Below are 18,949 nucleotides of genomic sequence, written 5' to 3' on the forward strand. Positions count from 1 at the left end.
GGGGAGGGAAAGGGGAGAGGAAGTGAGAACATGCACACAAGCAAAGGGCACTTACAGATATTTGTAATCCATTATATTTAGTGGTCTAAGTCAGTGATTACTGAAGAAAGAATGGTACCCCTGAGAAAGCCCATCTCCCCATATTCAAAGCACAACCATCTAAATCACTCATCTTAGATTCCAAAATGTCCAACCTATCCAACCCATCTCACTTGAAAATTTATTGCAATATGATGAGAGGCATTAATAATATGCATAGTATAAAGGCACAAAAAAAATTTTAGTCTGAAAAAAAACAGTAAGAAATGAATGTGGCTTTAATTCTTACAATTACTTTGTAAACATTAATAAACTATCATTTCCTGATAATGTGCTATCACTGATGATGAAAGGTCTCTTAAAAGTATGACAAATAAGCCCACATAACACCAACATCATTATCTATGTTAAAGAACAGTCATATTTCTTAAAAACATGGTGGGCAAAAATATCACTAGTGTACACTAGGCAGTAAAAGGCCTTTATGTAAGTAAATTCTTGACAGTAGTATTACAGGAAAATTGCTTCTGAAACACTTAAAATGAGATGTACATTTTTATTCTGGGACTTTAAAGCAACAACCAAAAAAGTATTACTAAACACTCTTTCAATTACATCAATTGATTACCACCGTAATAACATTTTATAAAATTTTGTAATAGACATCACACAAACTTAAAAGCTTGCTGCAAAGTATAAATGTTTCATAAGATCCAATAAATGGCACAAATCCCTCTATAGATCAGCTGTCATTATAATTTACAAATAGAAAACATACACACAAAATTTAAGTGCAATGTAATACTAAACACTTTTTGAATTGCAATTTTGTTAAAACAAAATACCAATCATGAGTAGCTTCTTGACTTAAAATTAAGTCTTAAGAAATTAAGTTGTAAGAAAAGGTAAATTTTTAGTAGTGCTAATTACTAGCAGATTTCCAAAGAGAAGACTTTCCATATTTGTAACAGGAAGTTCTTGTATACAATTAGATTTATTTTAGTAGCGCTTTCCTTTTAACACTATCAGTTCCTTTTTTTAAAGTCAGTAATAATGGAAATGCTAGGCACTTAAAATTAGTAGTTCTAAAATGATACCAAAGAATTTGCATTTGCCTAATAAATACTATGAAACTTGGAGATTAAAGTTTCCAATGTACTTTCATTTTTCACATAAGTAAAAAAAAAAAAAAAAGGAAATGAGAAATAATTTTACCCAAAAGACCTTCAACTTACTACACTTCTAACAAAACATTAACAGAGTATCTAAAATGTGCCAGGCACTAATGCTGGGACCCATGACAGGTTATAACATTTATTCCAAACTAAATCCTGTATTATTCAGCTTCTGAACTTACTATTCAACCCAACACTTTTCTCAAGAAATTCTCATCTGACATCAGGAAAGATAAACAGTTTTTCCTAATGAACTCACTTGCCATTGTTTTACACAGGTCACAGCTAGCATCTATGACTTAACAAAAGGGATTCATTTCTGAAACTTCACTGATTATTTTTTCATATACATGAAAGTGAGACAGGAATTCAATAGACATAAATTATTTCAGGTAAGAGTTTACAGCACTCCAAACTCAAGGGGAAAAAAAAAAACTAAAAAAATTGGACTAAATTACTTTGTACAGTTGATATCTAACTAGCCACAGCTTTTACCTTCTTCCACAAACACAAGCATCACAAATTACAAAAGCAGTCTAGTTTTGAAGAGAAATAAATATGTTAAAAAACAGTTCAAAGGAACTGTCAAAAGTAGATGACATTTACATTTTAACATACTATCTATTGCATTATCTACATAGTGAACAGTCAGCCTTTGCACCAGTTGAATCTAGACATTTCGGGTATCTATGGATTTTTTTCTACAGTGTGTTTAAAGAAATGACAGCAACATTTACATATTCTCTGAAGTAAAAAAAAAAAAAACCTGTACTTTTAGTGCTGTAATTTCGTCCACCAATTAAACAAATTTCACTTTTAGACCATATTTTCCATTCAGTTAACACTTTTATACTTAAAAAGAACCTGGCCATCAGTTCTATCACATTGCAATACAGTATTTGACAATCCACAGACCAAATGAATCAATAAAACTATATAATCCTGAATCCCTGGAAATACAAGAAACTGTTGTCTCTGAGCTGTGCAGAGATCATCAAGGTTCTCTTAAACACCTTTCAACTAAGATTATTTTCGTGGCTAATCAAATAGGTTTTCTGTTAAAAATTTTCACAGCACTGCTCACACAATAAATGAGATTTTCTTTCATCGGTGTAACCGATAGAACCACAATACAGTTCAGTTTCTAGAGTCAGATTACTCGACCTGCTTTTTCTGCTTTTCCTTTTAAAACACTTAAATTCATGCAGTTATTCTTTTCATTCACTGCAAAAAAATACGTTCTATACGGAAGAAGCATCCTCAGTGAAATATCCTGTAACTGGTTCCAACTCTACAGCAAAGCCCACTGATACCCAAACCAGCTGACCCCACCATCATGTCCCGGGAAAGGGCTCGGGCACCAAAGCCACCAAACACTCCTTCCTCGGCAAAACTCAGAGGCCCCACAGACGACCTCGACCAAACCTCCGACTTCCACAATTCTATAACCCCAGAGATTCGTTTTCTGCAGGCAACCTTACCTTCATGACGACTCTGGGACCGCGATCCCCTCGAAAACACCAGATTCACCTGCACTGGAGGGGAAACAAAAGACACCCTGTCAACACTACAAGCACCCCACTGCACTGGCAGAGACGAGGGAACCCAGCGAAGTCTGAACCCCCAAAAAAGAGCCGTAGGAGGCGTCAGCCCCGAACCATGACCATGAAACGCCGATTCGGGGCTCCCTGTGACCTCGCCATCTCTAGCAAACCCAGCCACCTACACAGCTCGGCAGCCTCCCGTCCCCATTGTCGGGACCCGACGGAGTTTCCAGTCTCCGACAATGACGCCATTTCTGTCAGAGAAGAAACTCACAATCAGCCCGGAGCCGGCTGCTCTTCCCGCGGGTCTCCGCGGACCGCCGAGCCTGTCCGCGCCCGGAGGGGGAGCAGGCCGGGCCTCGAGGACCCGGGGCGGGAGGGGCAGGCGAGACGGAGGGCCGGAGGGCCGCCGGCAAGGCCGATCCGCCGCAGAGACTCTGCCCACGTCCCGTTCCGAGGAGGAGACCCACCAGTGGGAGCGAGGTCCACGTCTGCCCAGCCGCGGGAAGAGCGGGAGGACCGAGGGCCCGGGAGGAGGCAAAGCCCTCCCCACTCCGACCCGGGCCCCCCACCGCTGCCGACGGCCGCCGAAGCGTTGAGTGTGCAGCCACCAGGCTGGGGGTGTGAATCGGACTCGGCAACTGCAGGGGTGGCGGCGGCTCCTGGGAGGCCGAGGCCCAGGATTCGGGCGCCCGGGGAGACCACCACAGCGATCTTAACCTGCTCCTCGGCCAGACCCAAGAACTCCCGAAAAGACGCCCTTACGAGACCTCGAAAGCCTCAGAAAATGTCCCTACCTTCTTCGGAGGCGAGCACTGACCCTGGCACGTCCAGAGTCCCCTCCCCTGCTCCCCCCCAAAACCAGCAGGCCCGGGGGAGAGATGGGGGAAGAAAGGCGGCGGGTCCAGCGGCTGCTGAGGCTGAAGCTCCGGCTCCTCCTCCTCCCGCGGCGGCGACTGGTACCTTTGTTTGGCGGCCGTTCGGGCTCCCTCGCTGGGGGAGGGGGGACGACGAAAAATCCCTCCCGGACTAGAGGTCCGGGCCCCAAAAAGCGCTGCCCTCCTGAGGACGGCAGCGACAGACCCTCTTCCTCTCCCTCCAGGCAAAGATCCAAACGGTGGCCGTGGCGGCGGCAAGCTTAAGCTCAAAAGTCTCCCACCGCCGCGGCACCCGAGCTCCTCACTCCGGACTCGACTGACGGGCAAACACCGCTCCCCCTCCACCCCACGTCCCCCCTTCCCTCCTTTCTCCCCTCCCCTAGATTTTTTTTCTCCTCCCCTACCTCTTTCCCGGATGACCTCTTAGACGACCTCGGATTGGCTAAGGTTCTTTAGAACCCGCCTATACCCTGTTTTTATTGGTCCCGAGATACAAACAACGATGCCATTTTCCCACCAGTTCTATGGAAACAGAAAGTTACGCCTCAAAGCTTCCGGGGAAATGTAGTCCAACCTCAGGGGCCAATGCGCAAGCTCTTGCCCATGAGAACTGCAAAACCCGCAATGCCCCGCGCCTGCGTGGAATTGGGGTGGGGGCAGGAGGCGGAGCGACAAAGCAGTGGGAGGCGGTGACGACGCCTGCGCAGTGTGAGCGGGATGGCGCATTTTCCTGCACCGAGTAATGCGGTGCTGCCGACGGCTGAGGAGGGCGGAGAGTTCTGTGGTGAAGTAGGGGGACCGATCCATGTAGGCGACAGGAGGCGCCTTGACCTGAACAATAAAGTGGGAAATTGGTACTGGATACTGCTGCTCCCGGACCTGCGGCGTGAAACTGGTGGTACCGTCGTTTACCCGTGAGCGGCTGTGGTGGCGGCTGGGGGGAACCCGGATGGGGAGGAGGGAGAAGGAGGCTGGTAGGTGGAGCCTAGAGAAAAGAAAGAAAGACAGGCGAGGACCCGGATGCTGAACCGGATTGTGTATGAATTTTCCGTCCTCTTGCTAGAGAAGGGGAGGAGCAGTAGGTGACCCAGTGGGCGGAAGGGGGCATCTGGGTGGAGGGGTAAGCAGGGACTTTACCGACCCTGCGGGCTGTGGACTGACTGGCAAAGTAGACATTGTAATCTTTTCTGCCAAACTTGTGTTGAAAATCGGTCGCGAAGTTATTTTAATTTCCTGCGTGTACCTGCTCAGGCAGTTTTCTTCAGACCTGTCACTTCCTGTCCTGGAGTTTGAGTGGAAGGACTCGGAGCTTCACAGCCGCGGTTACATATGTACGTTTTCTATCTAGGAATTCTGAAACCAGATCCTTCTCTTAAAAGTAAAAACATATTTTGCATGATATTTTCAATTCTTATATGCAGATGTTGTGCCCTGAATTTCATCCTCTGACGCGTTAGAAAGCACCTTGCGTTCGATGGTTCATTCAGTCCTTAACATTTATTGAGCGCCTACAGTGTAGGAAAACGTGTAGCTCCTGCCTTCGTGGACCTCAGCCTAGTGAGACTGGAATTAAATAAAATGGACACAAAAGTGAGTGTGCAGTTGCATTAGTGGTGATGCTACAAAGGAGAGTTACATGATGATACAAGAATTTTAAGGGAATGTGGTTTAGGGAGATAAGAGAAGGCTTTCCCCAGCAATTGAGCTTTGAGTGGAAGGTTTCACAGGAGTTAACTACAAAAGGAACATTCCAGGTGGAAAGAATAACATGTTGGAAAGCCTCGTGTCAGAGAGCTTTTAAATAAAAGTATGAGAAGTGGGGGCGGGGGAGCGCTGGAAGAGCGCTAATCTTGTACAGTTTGTTGAGAAATTCTGCTCCTCTCTGAGAGCAATGGGATATCTTCGGAGGGTTCAGTAGGACTTGTTTTGAACTTTGCAAAGATAACTGGTGAAGAGTAAAGGACTAGATTAGAGAGGCCAATACACGGAAATTATTTGCAGTAGTAACCAATATGGAGGGGAGAATCTATTTCTGTATTAATATTCATCCATCCATTGTTTTACATATTTAAGGCAGTTTTCCAGTTTTTAAATTAATTTTAGTGTCTCACAAGTATTGTGTAGTTGTTATTAAATCTAAAAATAAATTCGTGTAACACCCTAATGCCTCTTTACATGTAAGTCTCCTCCTATGTGATAGTAGAAATTTTCAGCTATGATAAATTGTAGTCTTTTGAGTTAGAAGGCAGGTCAGTATATGCCATGGTGTGTAGAATCCCTTAGACTCTTAAGACACAAAATAGTTTGGTTTTCAGTAGCTAGAAAAACTGAGGTTCCTGTTGTTTTTCCACTGTTGTGAATACTTGTGTATAAACATCCTCTGAGAAAGGAATATTGACTTACTTGTTAAGTGAGTATCTTAAATTTACCTGAGTGAGCCATGGGAGAATAATTTTTAAAAATTCATAACTGGTGTTTTAAGTAAAAAAATAACATCAACACTAAGAATTGAAATAAAGGTCACTTCTTGATTTCTGGGCAACACAGTATACTTGTTACTGATGGAGACAGGACAAAAGAGAATCCTTGTGTAATCTCCCAGGGAAATAAGTGCCCAGCCTCGGGCAAATTACTTTTGAAGCCAAAATCAGTCAAAGGGAGAAGTAAAGTGGGAGAAACCCGTTTATTGCGTACAAGCAGTTGTCCATTTCTGCTTACCCATGTCTCTCGCAACCCAGCTGCAAAAGGGGCCCTACCAAACCTCTGTGGTCCAGATATATCCTCACTCCCCTATGTAATCACCTATTAATAAGGAGATGGAGTACTTCTCTCCACCACTTGGAAACACCTATTAATATGGAGATGCTCTAAGGCCAGGGCAAAGATTCTGGAAATACTGCAATTTTACCCACAGGCCACCCCTCCAGAAATCTGACCTCACAATCTATTCACTCCCCATCTTCCACAATGGCTCCTGAGCAAAAAAACTGGAGTACTGTAACCAGACTAATAACAAACAATAACATTAGCAATAAAATCACGGTAATCCTCAAACCAGAGGACTCAGCTAAGAACAAAGTGCTGTGCAGATTTAAGTACATAGCGTGCCCATTCCACAGGTGTTCAGCATCCAAAAGGGTAGGGAGTTCAGAACAATGATCACACGGCAAATGCAACCAGGGAGCCAGTCCAGGCCACAGGGACTGTAGAAGAAAATAACCTTAAGTGCAATAAGATACATGTTTTCAGGACACCAGCCTAGGCAAATCTTGTCCATCAGCTAGGATGCATGCTAGAGAGTAGTCCTGTGATAGGACAGTGGTAGGAATGGGATCTCTTCCTGGTCTAGTATACCAGACCTTCAGCTCAGTCCCTGTGGCAGTTACAGATGGGTCATTATATAGGGCTGTGCAAGGTACATGCACTGGCCATAAAGATATAACAAAACTTCCCTGTAAGATGCTCTTACATCCCAGATGTTTTGGGTATACTACCATGATCTTTGGGGGCCATTCAGCTGTTACTCCAGGAACACACAGGCAGCCAGCTTCCAGGCCTTTGCCCCAAGGTGCCAGAAGGGCCAGCCATTGCTGGGTCCATGTGTTGAAATGTCCAGGGACATATCTACTCACCAGAGTCTCTCCAGGGTTTAACACAGTTGGAGCTGGCAGCAGGATATTGCTCTGCTGGCCTTATCCTGGCTTCAATAACTCCTCTTGGTTTGCACATACAGTTGTATAGGAGAGTCAGCAGTGTGTGTTAGAACGCCCACAGGGCTCAAGGCTCCTTTTCAGGGCTTCTCATTCAAACACCCTAGCACTGTCCATAAGCAAACTGACCAGCATCATAGATGATTGGTGTCTGACTTAAGACCACATTTCAACAAACCTCTCCTTTCAGTCATAGCCCGTACTTCCTTCTGTGCTCCTATTGTTTCAACCTCCCCCAGATCTGCTAAAGTATGAGTAGCCTCACTTACGGGTTGCCCTATGTGGAGGGCAAGAATAGTCACTAGGGACCCAAAGAGAGATGGGGGAGCTGTATGGAGACCAGATTTCTCATTCTTAGAGTGAACAACTCATCAGGGCCCTAGGGATCCATATTACAGATGATATTTTTCATGCCCAACTCCGGTAACACCTGCTGGAGCTCTGCATTTATTTTCCAGCTAGTAAGTGTGGTAAATCACCCCAATTAGGCCACACTACCCTGATGGCTGCTCTCAGCCAATCCAGAAGCACCTGATTCCCTGAGGTGTGACGGACACTTTGTACCCACTGGTGGAGGGGAGGGTGCGTCGTCAGGGAACCCAGTCTACCCATTTCATAACAGTGTTTTCCATGTCCCAGAGATGCAAAAGCTACATAGGTAGAGGTTCTGATGGCTTCTGCCGAAACCGGATGCTCATGTCCACCAGCTCATCCTGGGTATAGGGGCAGAGTATGGAGTGTCCCACAACCTTGGGAGAGAGTTGCTTCTCCCCCTGAAGAGCCCACAGTTGTTGAGTTTTTACTTTCTTAATTACAGATGGGCAGGCCTTTAATACCAGAGGGGCTGGTGCCTCAGGCAGTGGCCTTGGCAACAGTTCTGCCCTTGGCTCCACCCCCTCATCATCCCTGGACATCTCTACCATCTCCAGGGCTGAAAGCACTGCTCCTTCCTCCCCTTACCCCACAGCCTCCTGCAACGCAGATTCTCCTGCTGCGTCCTCCCTTGCTGCTGATGTATCTTCCAGGAGCGTAACCTGTCTTCTCAATAACTCTTTCTTAAGGGCATCCCATAGGTCACACTCAGCTCTTCCAGGCAACACCGAAGTGTGTCTCTCTCCCGCTGCAGTGTGTCTCTCTCCTTGATAACCCTTTCTACTTACACTATCTCGAGAAACAAACATTCCACAATCCCGGCTGCTACACAGCCACTCAGGGGCTCTAAGCAGTCTTCTGTCTTAGAGAGGGTTAATTCCACAGCTTCCTATGTCTCTACCCTTCCCGAATTCTGGGGAAGGGCCCAACTGCCTAGGAGGTGCTTTACTCTAGACCGTTTTCCCACTAGGGGCTCCCCAAGTGGAAATACCACGGATAGGGAGCTCCCAGGTGAAGCTATACATACCATATACTGCCGCAGCCACCAGGGCCTCCCCACCATCCCTAGGGGCAGCCTACACAAGCATAGCACCCATAAAGACAGATTTTGGGTTCAGAGTTCCTGCCTACTACCACTAGGTATAACTCCAGGGGGAGAATAAGTTCCCAGCCTGGGGCAAATTACCTTTGAAATCAAAGTCAGTCAAAGGGAGAGATGAAGTGGGAGAAACCCGTTTATTGCCTACAAGCAGTTGTCCACTTCTGCCTGCCCGTGTCCCTTTCAGCCCAGCTGCAAAAAGGGGCCCCACCAAACCTCTCCAGTCCAGATATACCCTCCTCCCCAGATCCTTGTAATCATCTATTGATATGGAGATGGACTATTTCTCTCCACCCCTTGGAAACACCTATTGTTATGGAGATGGACTAAAACCAGGCGAGAGATTCTGGAAATACTGCAATTTTACCCACACTTGAAAGCTGGTCTCATTGATTTTCAAGTTAAGTCAGATGTGTTCTGTAGACTGTGAAAAAGATAATCATGAATTTTGTTCTCATCCTACTTGGGAAGAGATGCTTACTAACTGGTTTAAATAAAGAAGTATATAAGAGATGTTTTCTAAAATTCAATAATCTTTTAGGGTTATTGCTCCTCGTAATCTTTCTTTAATCACTTAAGAATGAGGGAATTAATGTCAACATTTAAACAGTATAAATAATAGGTTACTAACCTGGTTTAATTTCTTATGAATAAGGTAATTTATGTCAAAGTTTAAATGGTGTGATAGAATAGGTAATAGGCTACTGAACTGGTTTTTGGATTACTTAGAAATATTTTCTGAACTTTTTTCCCGTTGTGATAAATCCCCTTGTGATTTGTTGGTCAAGGCAAATGAGGAAGTTTTCTATTTCCCTCTGAATTCATATTGCTAAGATGATTTCCTTTGGTGAAGTGCTGAATTTTTATGATTGTTTCACCTACATACTGAAGAGTAGACTACAATAAACACTTTTCAGTCCTTTAGGCTCATGACCTAAAAAATTGTTCCAAGAAGCAAAAGAAAGCAGATAAAGGTGAGAAACCTCTTAAAATGTCCCAAAGATGTCAGACCAATTAGAAAAAAAGATTCCTAATACTATGATAAATAACATTAGTAATAGATACTTATGAATCAAAATAGAGGTTCAACAGGAAAGGAGGATTCCAGGAAGACCATGATATTCTAGTAAATATTGAAGTAAAATTCAGAATAATAAACCACCACAGGGGAATATTTTTAATAATATAATTGCTTTCAAGTTAATGCAAGTCTTCACTTAAATCAGAATCTCTGAAATGGATTGATTGTAGAGAAGTTTCCCCCTTAAATTTTAAATATTTAAAACATACTCATCTTAATGCTCATAGGAAAAAAAAAGCTGCTTACTAATTGATACAATTAAAGTATCTAATTGTGAATTTGTTTTGACATTGATTTGATGTCAATTTAAACCTCTTAATGATTGAATAAATTAGGAAAGGCTTAATATAAGTTTTGTAAGTAAGGAAACCACTTAAAATCCAAGTGAACACTTAGACCAATGTAATTACTTGAACGAAGACTTTCCTTTTTTTAATGAAATTAATTTACACACCATATAGTTCACCCATTTAAAGTATACAGTAGGTTTTAGTGTATTCACTGGGGGTGTGTGCAGCCATCACCACAATCTTATTTGAAAATGTATTGATCCCCCCAAAAGAAACCCTACCTCTACCCCAACCCTAGTCAATTATTAATCTATTTTTTGTCTCTACATATTTGCCTGTTCTGAACATTTCATATAAATGGAAACGTACATGATCTTTTATGTCCTCTTTCACTTAGCATAATGTTTGCAAGATTTCACATGTATAGAATTTTCTTTTTAAATGAAACTGAATGTATGCCTTTACAAAAACCCCTTGCAGTTTGACACTCAAAGATAGTTTAATTAGTGGGGGATCATCTTTATTTTTCTCCTCTCTAACAGATCAGCTTTGAAATTTAAAAACAATGGAGAAGACTCAAGAAGCAGTCCAAAGAATTCTTCTTGAACCTTACAAGTACTTACTTCAGTTACCAGGTAACAATTCAGTTACAGTCCGTACAAGGTTCTTTTTATATAGAGTAGTGGTCATTTCAAATATTAGCATACAAAAAGATTTAACTTGCCAGCTCTTGAGATTTTCTGTTTAAGGTGATACATAAGAGAAAAATGATAAAGAGAACTTCATAGTTTTCTGTTCTTTAAACAGTTATTTTTGAGGCACCCTTTAAAAAATCTAATTATATAATATAGTTAAAAACATTAAAATCCTTGAAACATTGAGTACTCCTCGAAGGTTTTATTCCTTATAGGTGCCACATATTCCTATTTCCTACTCTTTAGATATTAGGAGAAATTATGGCAATTTGTACAACAAAAGCTCCAATTCCATGTTCAGGTGTTCCACTATCACACACAATGCATTGCTTACACTACCAGTTCTTTGAAAGGCCAAATAGTAATGCATCAAAACCACATTACTTGGAAGTTTAGTCCACATTATTCCTATATAAAGATGGGTCACCTGGATATGGCTTCCTACGGCAACACCTGCCTAATCATGTATGTGTACATATTTTGTTTTATTTTGCTATATTTTTAACTTTGGGAAATGATAGTAGCAAGTAAAAATTCATATGTGTAAGTGTGGATTCTTGTAATACTTCATTTATAAACCAGTTATTTGGAATACTCTTTTTCATAAAAGTATATAAAAGGTGATAACTTGACCATAAAAACCTCTTTAGCCCATAATGTGGTTAAACTATAGGCTAGTGATGTTCTTAACTCAGTCATAATAAACACGTTTTCATTTCTCTTCTAAAGTGGGCACCTTTCTTTGTGAGCACACCTCAGTGGTCTTATGTGCGTTTCTGTTGTTCATGAGCCCGGAGAGATATATATGGTTATTGAAAGCCAGAAGAGTGTTAGCTCCCTAGCTGTACCTTAGTAACCATCGTGATGAGTGTCATTTTCTTCTGGTGGACCCTATTGGATACACACCTGCTAAGGTCAATACTTTAAAAAAAAAATGGAAGAAGACAGAAATGGAGAACGCAAAGGGAAAGTTGCCTACTGTTTAAGAAAAGGCCAAGAGACTGCTTTGAGTGACATTCATTCAGCAGCTAGTAACTTTGCTTATTTCAGGGTCTCCCATTGAGAAACATGGCATTGTTTCTCCTGCACTCTACCCATCTATTGCTGGACTTCTTTTTGTAACAAGTTGTCAAATGCTGGCTGGAGCTGGGCTACCACAAAGCGTGCCAGTTATCAGTGCTGACAAGAGTCTAACAGAGTGTCTTCCTGCTCTGCTACTGTGCAAAGCAAGTACTGCCTATAGTTATGTTTTAACCATCATGCTGACAATGTAATGAACTTAGGTGAAGGGTCTTCTATAACATTTTTTAAAATTCTTACTGTATAGAAATAATATTTTAAGCCATTAGATAACATTTAAAACTCTAATTAAATACCTCACCTCTTTTTAATCAAATACATTCTTACATCCATGGTAAAATATAACCTCAAAAGATTTTCCTCAAGAAATAGGAAATTGCATTATGCGTAATAAACCTATTTTTCACAGACAGCTTCAGAGTTACTAATGTAACTTAAGGATGAGCCAGACCATTTGTTCTGTTGTAAATTTACTTTGCTAATAAAAGATTATAATAATTAATAATTAATGATACTAGGATTTTCTGAAATTAGTGAAGTAGAATGTTTATTTGCTCTCGTATAGGTCCCCAGGCCTTTGCAGTGGGAGATGGTATGTGGGGTTGGGAGTGAGGAAGAAGGGCTGCATTAAGGAAGTTGCTAATGTTAAAGCCTTAAAGAGGAAACAGTAATTACTGTGTGTTTTAATTTTGAAGGATTTCTGTGACTAGCCTCTTTTAGAAACTGTTTGGGGACTTAAAAGTATCAAGTCAGATCCTAGAATCTAGTCAGAGGAAAAAAATACTAAAACTAGTACCTATAAATTAAGCCATTTATTAGACAGTCTATCTGTTTTCTACCTACATTTTGAAGTGAAAGGGAAATGTGCCTCCATGTTGATTCTCTGTGTTCATCACCTTCTAGACTTGTTTTCTAAACTGATATGACTGACTTTGCACAGTTGTGCATTGTAAGTATAGCCCAGATTGACCTTTATTAAACTAGAAAGTAGATCAAAAGTTTAAAGCATATAATTTTATATATATGAATGTTCACTTTAAGGGTTAGTAGACAGAAGATGCTGCTGCTGGAACCCAAAGAAATCCTTCCCTTTTAGACTTCTCATGGGAAGTAAAACTTTGTCCCACTTGAATATGTGGTGAGAGTTTGTGTATTAATTTGTTTGGGTGATTGATGCAGCAAAAATATATCTAGAACTTAGAAAATACTATTTTTGTTTAATGAAACTTTTCCTGTGACCATTTTTCCTGAAACCTAATCTGAAATTAGGATGTTCCTGTGCATTCACTTCAGCAGGAAGCTCATGGAACATTTTTATTAAATGAACTGGGTGTGGTTTTTATTTTTATCTACCATTCCTGTATATTTGGGCTACAACAACTTCTGGTGATAACTGTTGCCCAAAGCTCCCTCTTGAGATTTCCATGTAAGAAAAAGATAGTATGGAAAACTATTGGCCCTACTCAAGGAGATTAACTTTTGACTAAACTCGGGATGTTATAAGGGAATACTTAAGGATATAATAATCTCACTTTTTGGTAGGAAAGAGGCAGAGCTCCCCAGTCTATCAAATCTTAATTCAAGAGAATGGTAAATAATTAGAAGTAATTTTATGAGGTAATGCAATAGGAAAGTACATTTCATTAAAAACATCTATAGTTCTGTGAAATGGACAGTGCTAATTAACTGCTGCTGGCTAGACTGGCTTCCTTTTCAGAAAGTAAGTGAATTAGATCATAATTCCTAAAAAGCCCATTCCATTCCAGAAGCATTAATACAAGTTGAAAGGAGCAAGCTTACTAGTGGGCCCCTGAAGTACTTCACAATCTCTTTTGTCTGCCCTAATTTTAAAAGATTGTGCAGTTTAGAATGTGAATTTCAGCAGTGGAGGGTAGTCTCTGTAGTCAGTAATGGATTAATGAAACCAGATTTATCAAGTCTCATCAGTTTTAGAGGAAGTTTCTGAATGTGTGTTTTATCATAGAAATGCTAATTTTATTGCTGATTTTTGTTCTTTAATTTCAGGTAAACAAGTGAGAACCAAACTTTCACAAGCATTTAATCACTGGCTAAAAGTGCCAGAAGACAAGCTACAGGTATTTAGGCAATTCTAACCTTGTTCTTAATCCCCAAGAAAGTAACAGATGTCACATAAATGTAATCCTAGCTCTCAATTCAGTTTAACGCTTTTAAAACATACTGTTTCACATTGAAGTTGCTAAATAATTATTCACTGTAAAAACTAAGACACCTGAGACTCTCATACTCTACTAAATATTTATATTTGAATAGTTAAAATAAAATGAAATTTTCAATTGTCTATTTTGTTAGATTATCATTGAAGTGACGGAAATGTTGCATAATGCCAGTTTACTCATTGACGATATTGAAGACAACTCAAAACTCCGACGTGGCTTTCCCGTGGCACACAGCATCTATGGAATTCCATCTGTCATCAATTCTGCGAATTATGTGTATTTTCTTGGCCTAGAGAAAGTCTTAACCCTTGATCACCCAGATGCAGTAAAGCTTTTTACCCACCAGCTTTTGGAACTCCATCAGGGACAAGGACTAGATATTTATTGGAGGGATAACTATACTTGCCCCACTGAAGAAGAATATAAAGCCATGGTGCTACAAAAGACAGGTGGACTGTTTGGATTAGCTGTAGGTCTCATGCAGTTGTTCTCTGATTACAAAGAAGATTTAAAGCCACTACTTAATACACTTGGGCTCTTTTTCCAAATTAGGGATGATTATGCTAATCTACACTCCAAAGAATATAGTGAAAACAAAAGTTTCTGTGAAGATCTAACAGAGGGCAAGTTCTCATTCCCTACTATTCATGCTATTTGGTCGAGGCCTGAAAGCACCCAGGTGCAGAATATCTTGCGCCAGAGAACAGAAAACATAGATATTAAAAAATACTGTGTACACTATCTTGAGAATGTAGGTTCTTTTCAGTATACTCGGAGTACTCTTGAAGAGCTTGAATCTAAAGCCTATAAACAAATTGACGCACGTGGAGGGAACCCTGAGCTAGTAGCTTTAATAAAGCACTTAAGTAAAATGTTCAAAGAGAATGAATAATATTAAGCCATTCTTGACTAGGCCTCATGGGTTATTTTAGTTGATTATTTTTTGTCTTTTAGCCAATCACCTTTTTAAAAATTTTGACTGAACTTAATCCTCAAAAGTTGAGTGGATAGGGATGATGTGAGTGAGTTGTTTGGATTTAGAATCCCTCTGTACAGATAATCATCATAGTGCAAAAATAAAAGAATCAAAGGAGTAACATTTAAATAGGTGTAGTTCGAATGTCAAATTTGTGCTATGTTGGGACCTTGTGGCCAGTCGGCCACCAATATTCTGTTGATTCTGTCAATAAAGAAGAATTCAGCTTCAGGGAATCTTTATCCAGATACTTCCAAATTGTACTGTGTGGGCAGTTCCCAATTCCTCTACCCCAGGTCTAAGCCCTCAGTGGGACCAATTTTATAGCTTAGCTGGTCCAAAGATTTCAGGGACTCTTTCTTCCTAAGTGTTGCTGCTTAAAATATCTGTCTTATCCCTGGAAATTCCCTCACTGAAGTCTTAAGAAGGCTGACAGTGATAAGCAGTAAGACTCTGGTCTTCCTTCTTACCCCCTTACCTTTCCTCCTTCTCCCTAATTAGCAAATTCTGCTCTTCAACCAAGGAGTGTCCACGTAACAAAATACATTATATGGTCCAAATTCTTTTTTCCTTATAACATAGCTTGTGCTCCAAAACTAATTAGTGTCCTGGGTACAGCAATTTTTTTCCATTTGAGGAAAAAGAGTACATGGAACAAGTATTTTCAGAAGGAGGCTCTAACCCTTTTTATATTTCCCATCAGTAGGAAAAGCCATAAAAGCTGTTTGTTCACCTCAAATATAAAAGCAGGGGGACATCATCTCCTTCCCACCTACGTCACTACCCCCCTTGAAGGCAATTGGTGCTTGAATGGAAAGGGAAGTAGGCATCATTAATCTCTGATTAAAGGAAAGAAAAAGGTTAACCTGAGAGCTAGTGCCTGAGTGAAAAGTAGTCAAAGGCTACACTATGAAGCACTAGTGAGCTTGTAGTGCCTTAACCCTAACTCTCCATCCCTTTTGTGTAATTTCTAGCTCCAAGCTCCCATCTGTGGCTCCAGGTAAGAAAACACAGACCCTGATACCTGTGATAGAAGTGTTGCTGGCATCCCAAAATGAAAATTTGTATTTCTCAGAAACATTGCATTTTATTTGATTGGTTCTATAGTGTATAATCTCAGATCTAATCAATCACCATGTACTAGTATGAGAAATTCTCATTGAAGCTTTTGACCTAAATCTTTTGAAAACTTGGGTATTGCCTTTAACTTTTAAAGTAATTTGAATCTTCCATTTTGGTAGAGACAAGGAAACCTTTTAAAATCATGAGTATTTGTGCTACACTTGGGAAATTGGAGCTTTGTGGTTATGAACCCTTAACTTTAAGCTTGATGACTATTCAGTGATAATTCAAAAAGATCTAATGCTAACTGTATAAACAAAATACCTTTAAATGAAGATTGCTTTAGTAGATTACTCCTTTTCTAATCAAATTGATTTTGGCCTTGTGCTATTCATGATTTTATAATTTTTATCTTGCCTTTGTCAATGACAGAAATAACGACATTGAATTGGTGACTTATAGTCATTTTATCTATTGAATAATCAAAAATCCACTCATGTTGAACTATACTCACAGTTGTTACTACAGTAGAAACCAGAACATAATGGTTTAATAAAATTATCAATTTATCTCTTAGGTTTAAACTACAGTCATTTTTTTCCTGCATAAAGGAGTAACCCAAGTAAGAATGGAATTTTGTCATTTAGAAGACCTAATTTTAAGACATTTATTTTCACATTTTCTTTTCTATGAAGCTTTAAAAAACTGATTTTATTTGCAAAATCAAAAGAATAAAGGCCGGTTATGTTACCATAATCACCTTCTGACTTCAGCAAGATTTTATATCCATCTGCTCTTGTCTATTCCACTCTGTCAACTTCCCAACTTGATTCCTTTCTCTTCCTAACCTATATACCCTGTAGTCATTCACTTCAGGGAGCTTTCAGGGGTCACTTTCCTTCCTTCCATAGGCCCCTCTCTTCCTGCCACTTAAAATCCTGGAGCATTCTACCCACATTCTATGCTCCTTCCCTGTTGCTGAGAGCTTCTGAGGAACATTTTCAAAACTGCTGTTGTAGCCATTGCAATAATGTGTTAACAGCCTCAATAGCCAGTTTATTTTTCATCTAATTCTGATGGGGATTTCAAATTTGTCAGTCTAATACCCCCTGCTTCTTCATTCTTCTCCCATTAAATGTAATCTCCTTACTCCTCCCCTCTGCTCTGTATTCAAAAAGTCTTCGTTTCATCTCAAGAAATGTGGCCTCATGCCCTTGGCCAGACAAGTTCTCTGCTGTGGATTCCCTCCCTTTCTGCCTCTTGAGGCCCTTACTTCATCTCTGCCTTATACCCTCAAGATTTATCCATTGGCTCTTTTTTTACTCAGTGTACTGAGAGGAAAGAAAAGGGGAAGAAAATGTACATGTATAAAGTACCTATTAGGTACCAGATGTTCTGTTTTTTCTTCAAGCATTCACTAAGCAGAGCCAGGACCTTGAATACAAGGTCAAATCATATTGCTTTTCTCTCCAGTTGGCCTCCCATTCTATGTGCACACTTAAATATATTTAAAAGTTTGAGAAGTGCTGATTTGTTGTAATAACATGATAAACACTTTGCTTCCTATAATCTGTCCCACTGCAGTCTATCTACACTCCGACCAAAGTTCTTCCCAAACCTCAAAATATCATTCAATGATATAAATTCTCTTTGAATCTCCAATAGTGCCACCCATAAATTCCTTGGTATAATATACAAGGCTTTCCAAAATCTGATCACCTACCTTAACTCAACATATTAACAATTTGCTCTCCCCACATACCTCTTACTCTGTCATAACACAGTGTTCATCATTGCTGAGATAGTTTGTTCTATCATTCATTTGGAATACTTCTTGAGCACCCATGTGCTAGATCCTTTGCTAGGCTTTATTAGTGTGATAGACACTATGGCTTAACCTCATGTGATTTTCCTGTAAGGGAAACTGGCAAGTAAATAGCCAATTACGAAACAGTACTGTTAGTGCTGGAATCAGGGACCCTAATTACTTGTTTACTTGTCTGCCTCTCCCATTGGATCGAAAACTCACTTAAGGGCAAGGACTGTTACTTATCTGCCCTCATAGTCCCAGAAGCACTTAATAAATATTTATGAATGAATAAAATTACTTGAAACTAATCTCCTACCCCTCAAGGGTTCCATTTAATAGAATGTATGTGAAAAGATACAATAAACTTTAATTAAATGTTAGCTTTTATGTTAATGTGATTCTTCTGCCTCTAATTCTTTTCCTAATGACTCTTACTCAGTGTTCTATTCCCTGGTGAAAGTACTCTTAGACTGTTTACTCTCAGTTTTGTCCATGATTACAATCATATAATGATATCAATGATATCAATAGTCTGACCTGCTCAGATGGAAGTTCGATATCTAACTGCCTATTCACCTGAGTTTTCTGTTGTCACCTTGAAATAACGTAATTAAAACCAAATTATACCTCCCTTCCTATCCCTCTACAAATCTAAATAATGGAATGAAACCACTTTTACCCATGCCTTTTCTATCACCATCTTTCTTGAAGTGATCAGGGAGTATCTTTGTACTTCTTACCCTGCCTCCTGTAATCTATCCAGTCCTCCCAAGTCCCACAGATTTGTCCTTAGAGATGTCTCTTATCTGTCACTTGCTTTCCATTTTCACTGTCAGTAACTTAAAATAGGTTTTACCGCCATGCATGCAGGGCTGATATTTGGAGATTGGAATACACAGAAAAAGGCTAATTATCATGGACCCCACAATAATGGGAATCC

General features: G+C 40.4%; 2 protein-coding genes across 11 annotated transcripts in view; one reads left to right on the forward strand and one right to left on the reverse strand.

Moving 5' to 3' along the window:
- The window catches only part of ARID4B (AT-rich interaction domain 4B), a 169,228-nt gene extending 165,241 nt beyond the window's left edge, over positions 1-3,987 (reverse strand). For 5 of the 6 annotated variants that reach the window (XM_057505734.1, XM_057505733.1, XM_036919280.2 and 2 more), the window contains exons 1-2: positions 3,556-3,987; positions 2,696-2,749 (exon numbers count right to left, since the gene is read on the reverse strand). In XM_057505734.1, the coding sequence (XP_057361717.1) occupies positions 2,696-2,701 (6 nt within the window). In that variant the 5' untranslated portion in view covers positions 2,702-2,749; positions 3,556-3,987. The remainder of the gene's footprint in view (positions 1-2,695; positions 2,750-3,555) is intronic. The other variant, XM_036919279.2, reaches the window with a different exon arrangement.
- A 344-nt stretch (positions 3,988-4,331) lies between these two features.
- GGPS1 (geranylgeranyl diphosphate synthase 1) lies at positions 4,332-16,775 on the forward strand. Of its 5 annotated transcripts, none has more exons than XM_036919287.2 (5): positions 4,332-4,550; positions 4,888-4,967; positions 10,731-10,823; positions 13,989-14,059; positions 14,295-16,775. In XM_036919287.2, exons 3-5 carry the CDS (start codon positions 10,754-10,756, stop codon positions 15,051-15,053), a joined length of 900 nt encoding a protein of 299 aa, XP_036775182.1. In that variant the 5' UTR covers positions 4,332-4,550; positions 4,888-4,967; positions 10,731-10,753; the 3' UTR covers positions 15,054-16,775. The 5 variants fall into 5 exon arrangements, with proteins under 5 accessions (XP_036775182.1, XP_036775186.1, XP_036775181.1 ...); XM_036919291.2 differs by lacking the exon at positions 4,888-4,967 and adding an exon at positions 11,934-12,109; XM_036919286.2 differs by lacking the exon at positions 4,888-4,967.
- Positions 16,776-18,949: the final 2,174 nt, after the last annotated feature.

Source organism: Manis pentadactyla, chromosome 8, assembly GCF_030020395.1.
Source record: "Manis pentadactyla isolate mManPen7 chromosome 8, mManPen7.hap1, whole genome shotgun sequence".
Lineage (NCBI taxonomy): Eukaryota > Metazoa > Chordata > Mammalia > Pholidota > Manidae > Manis > Manis pentadactyla.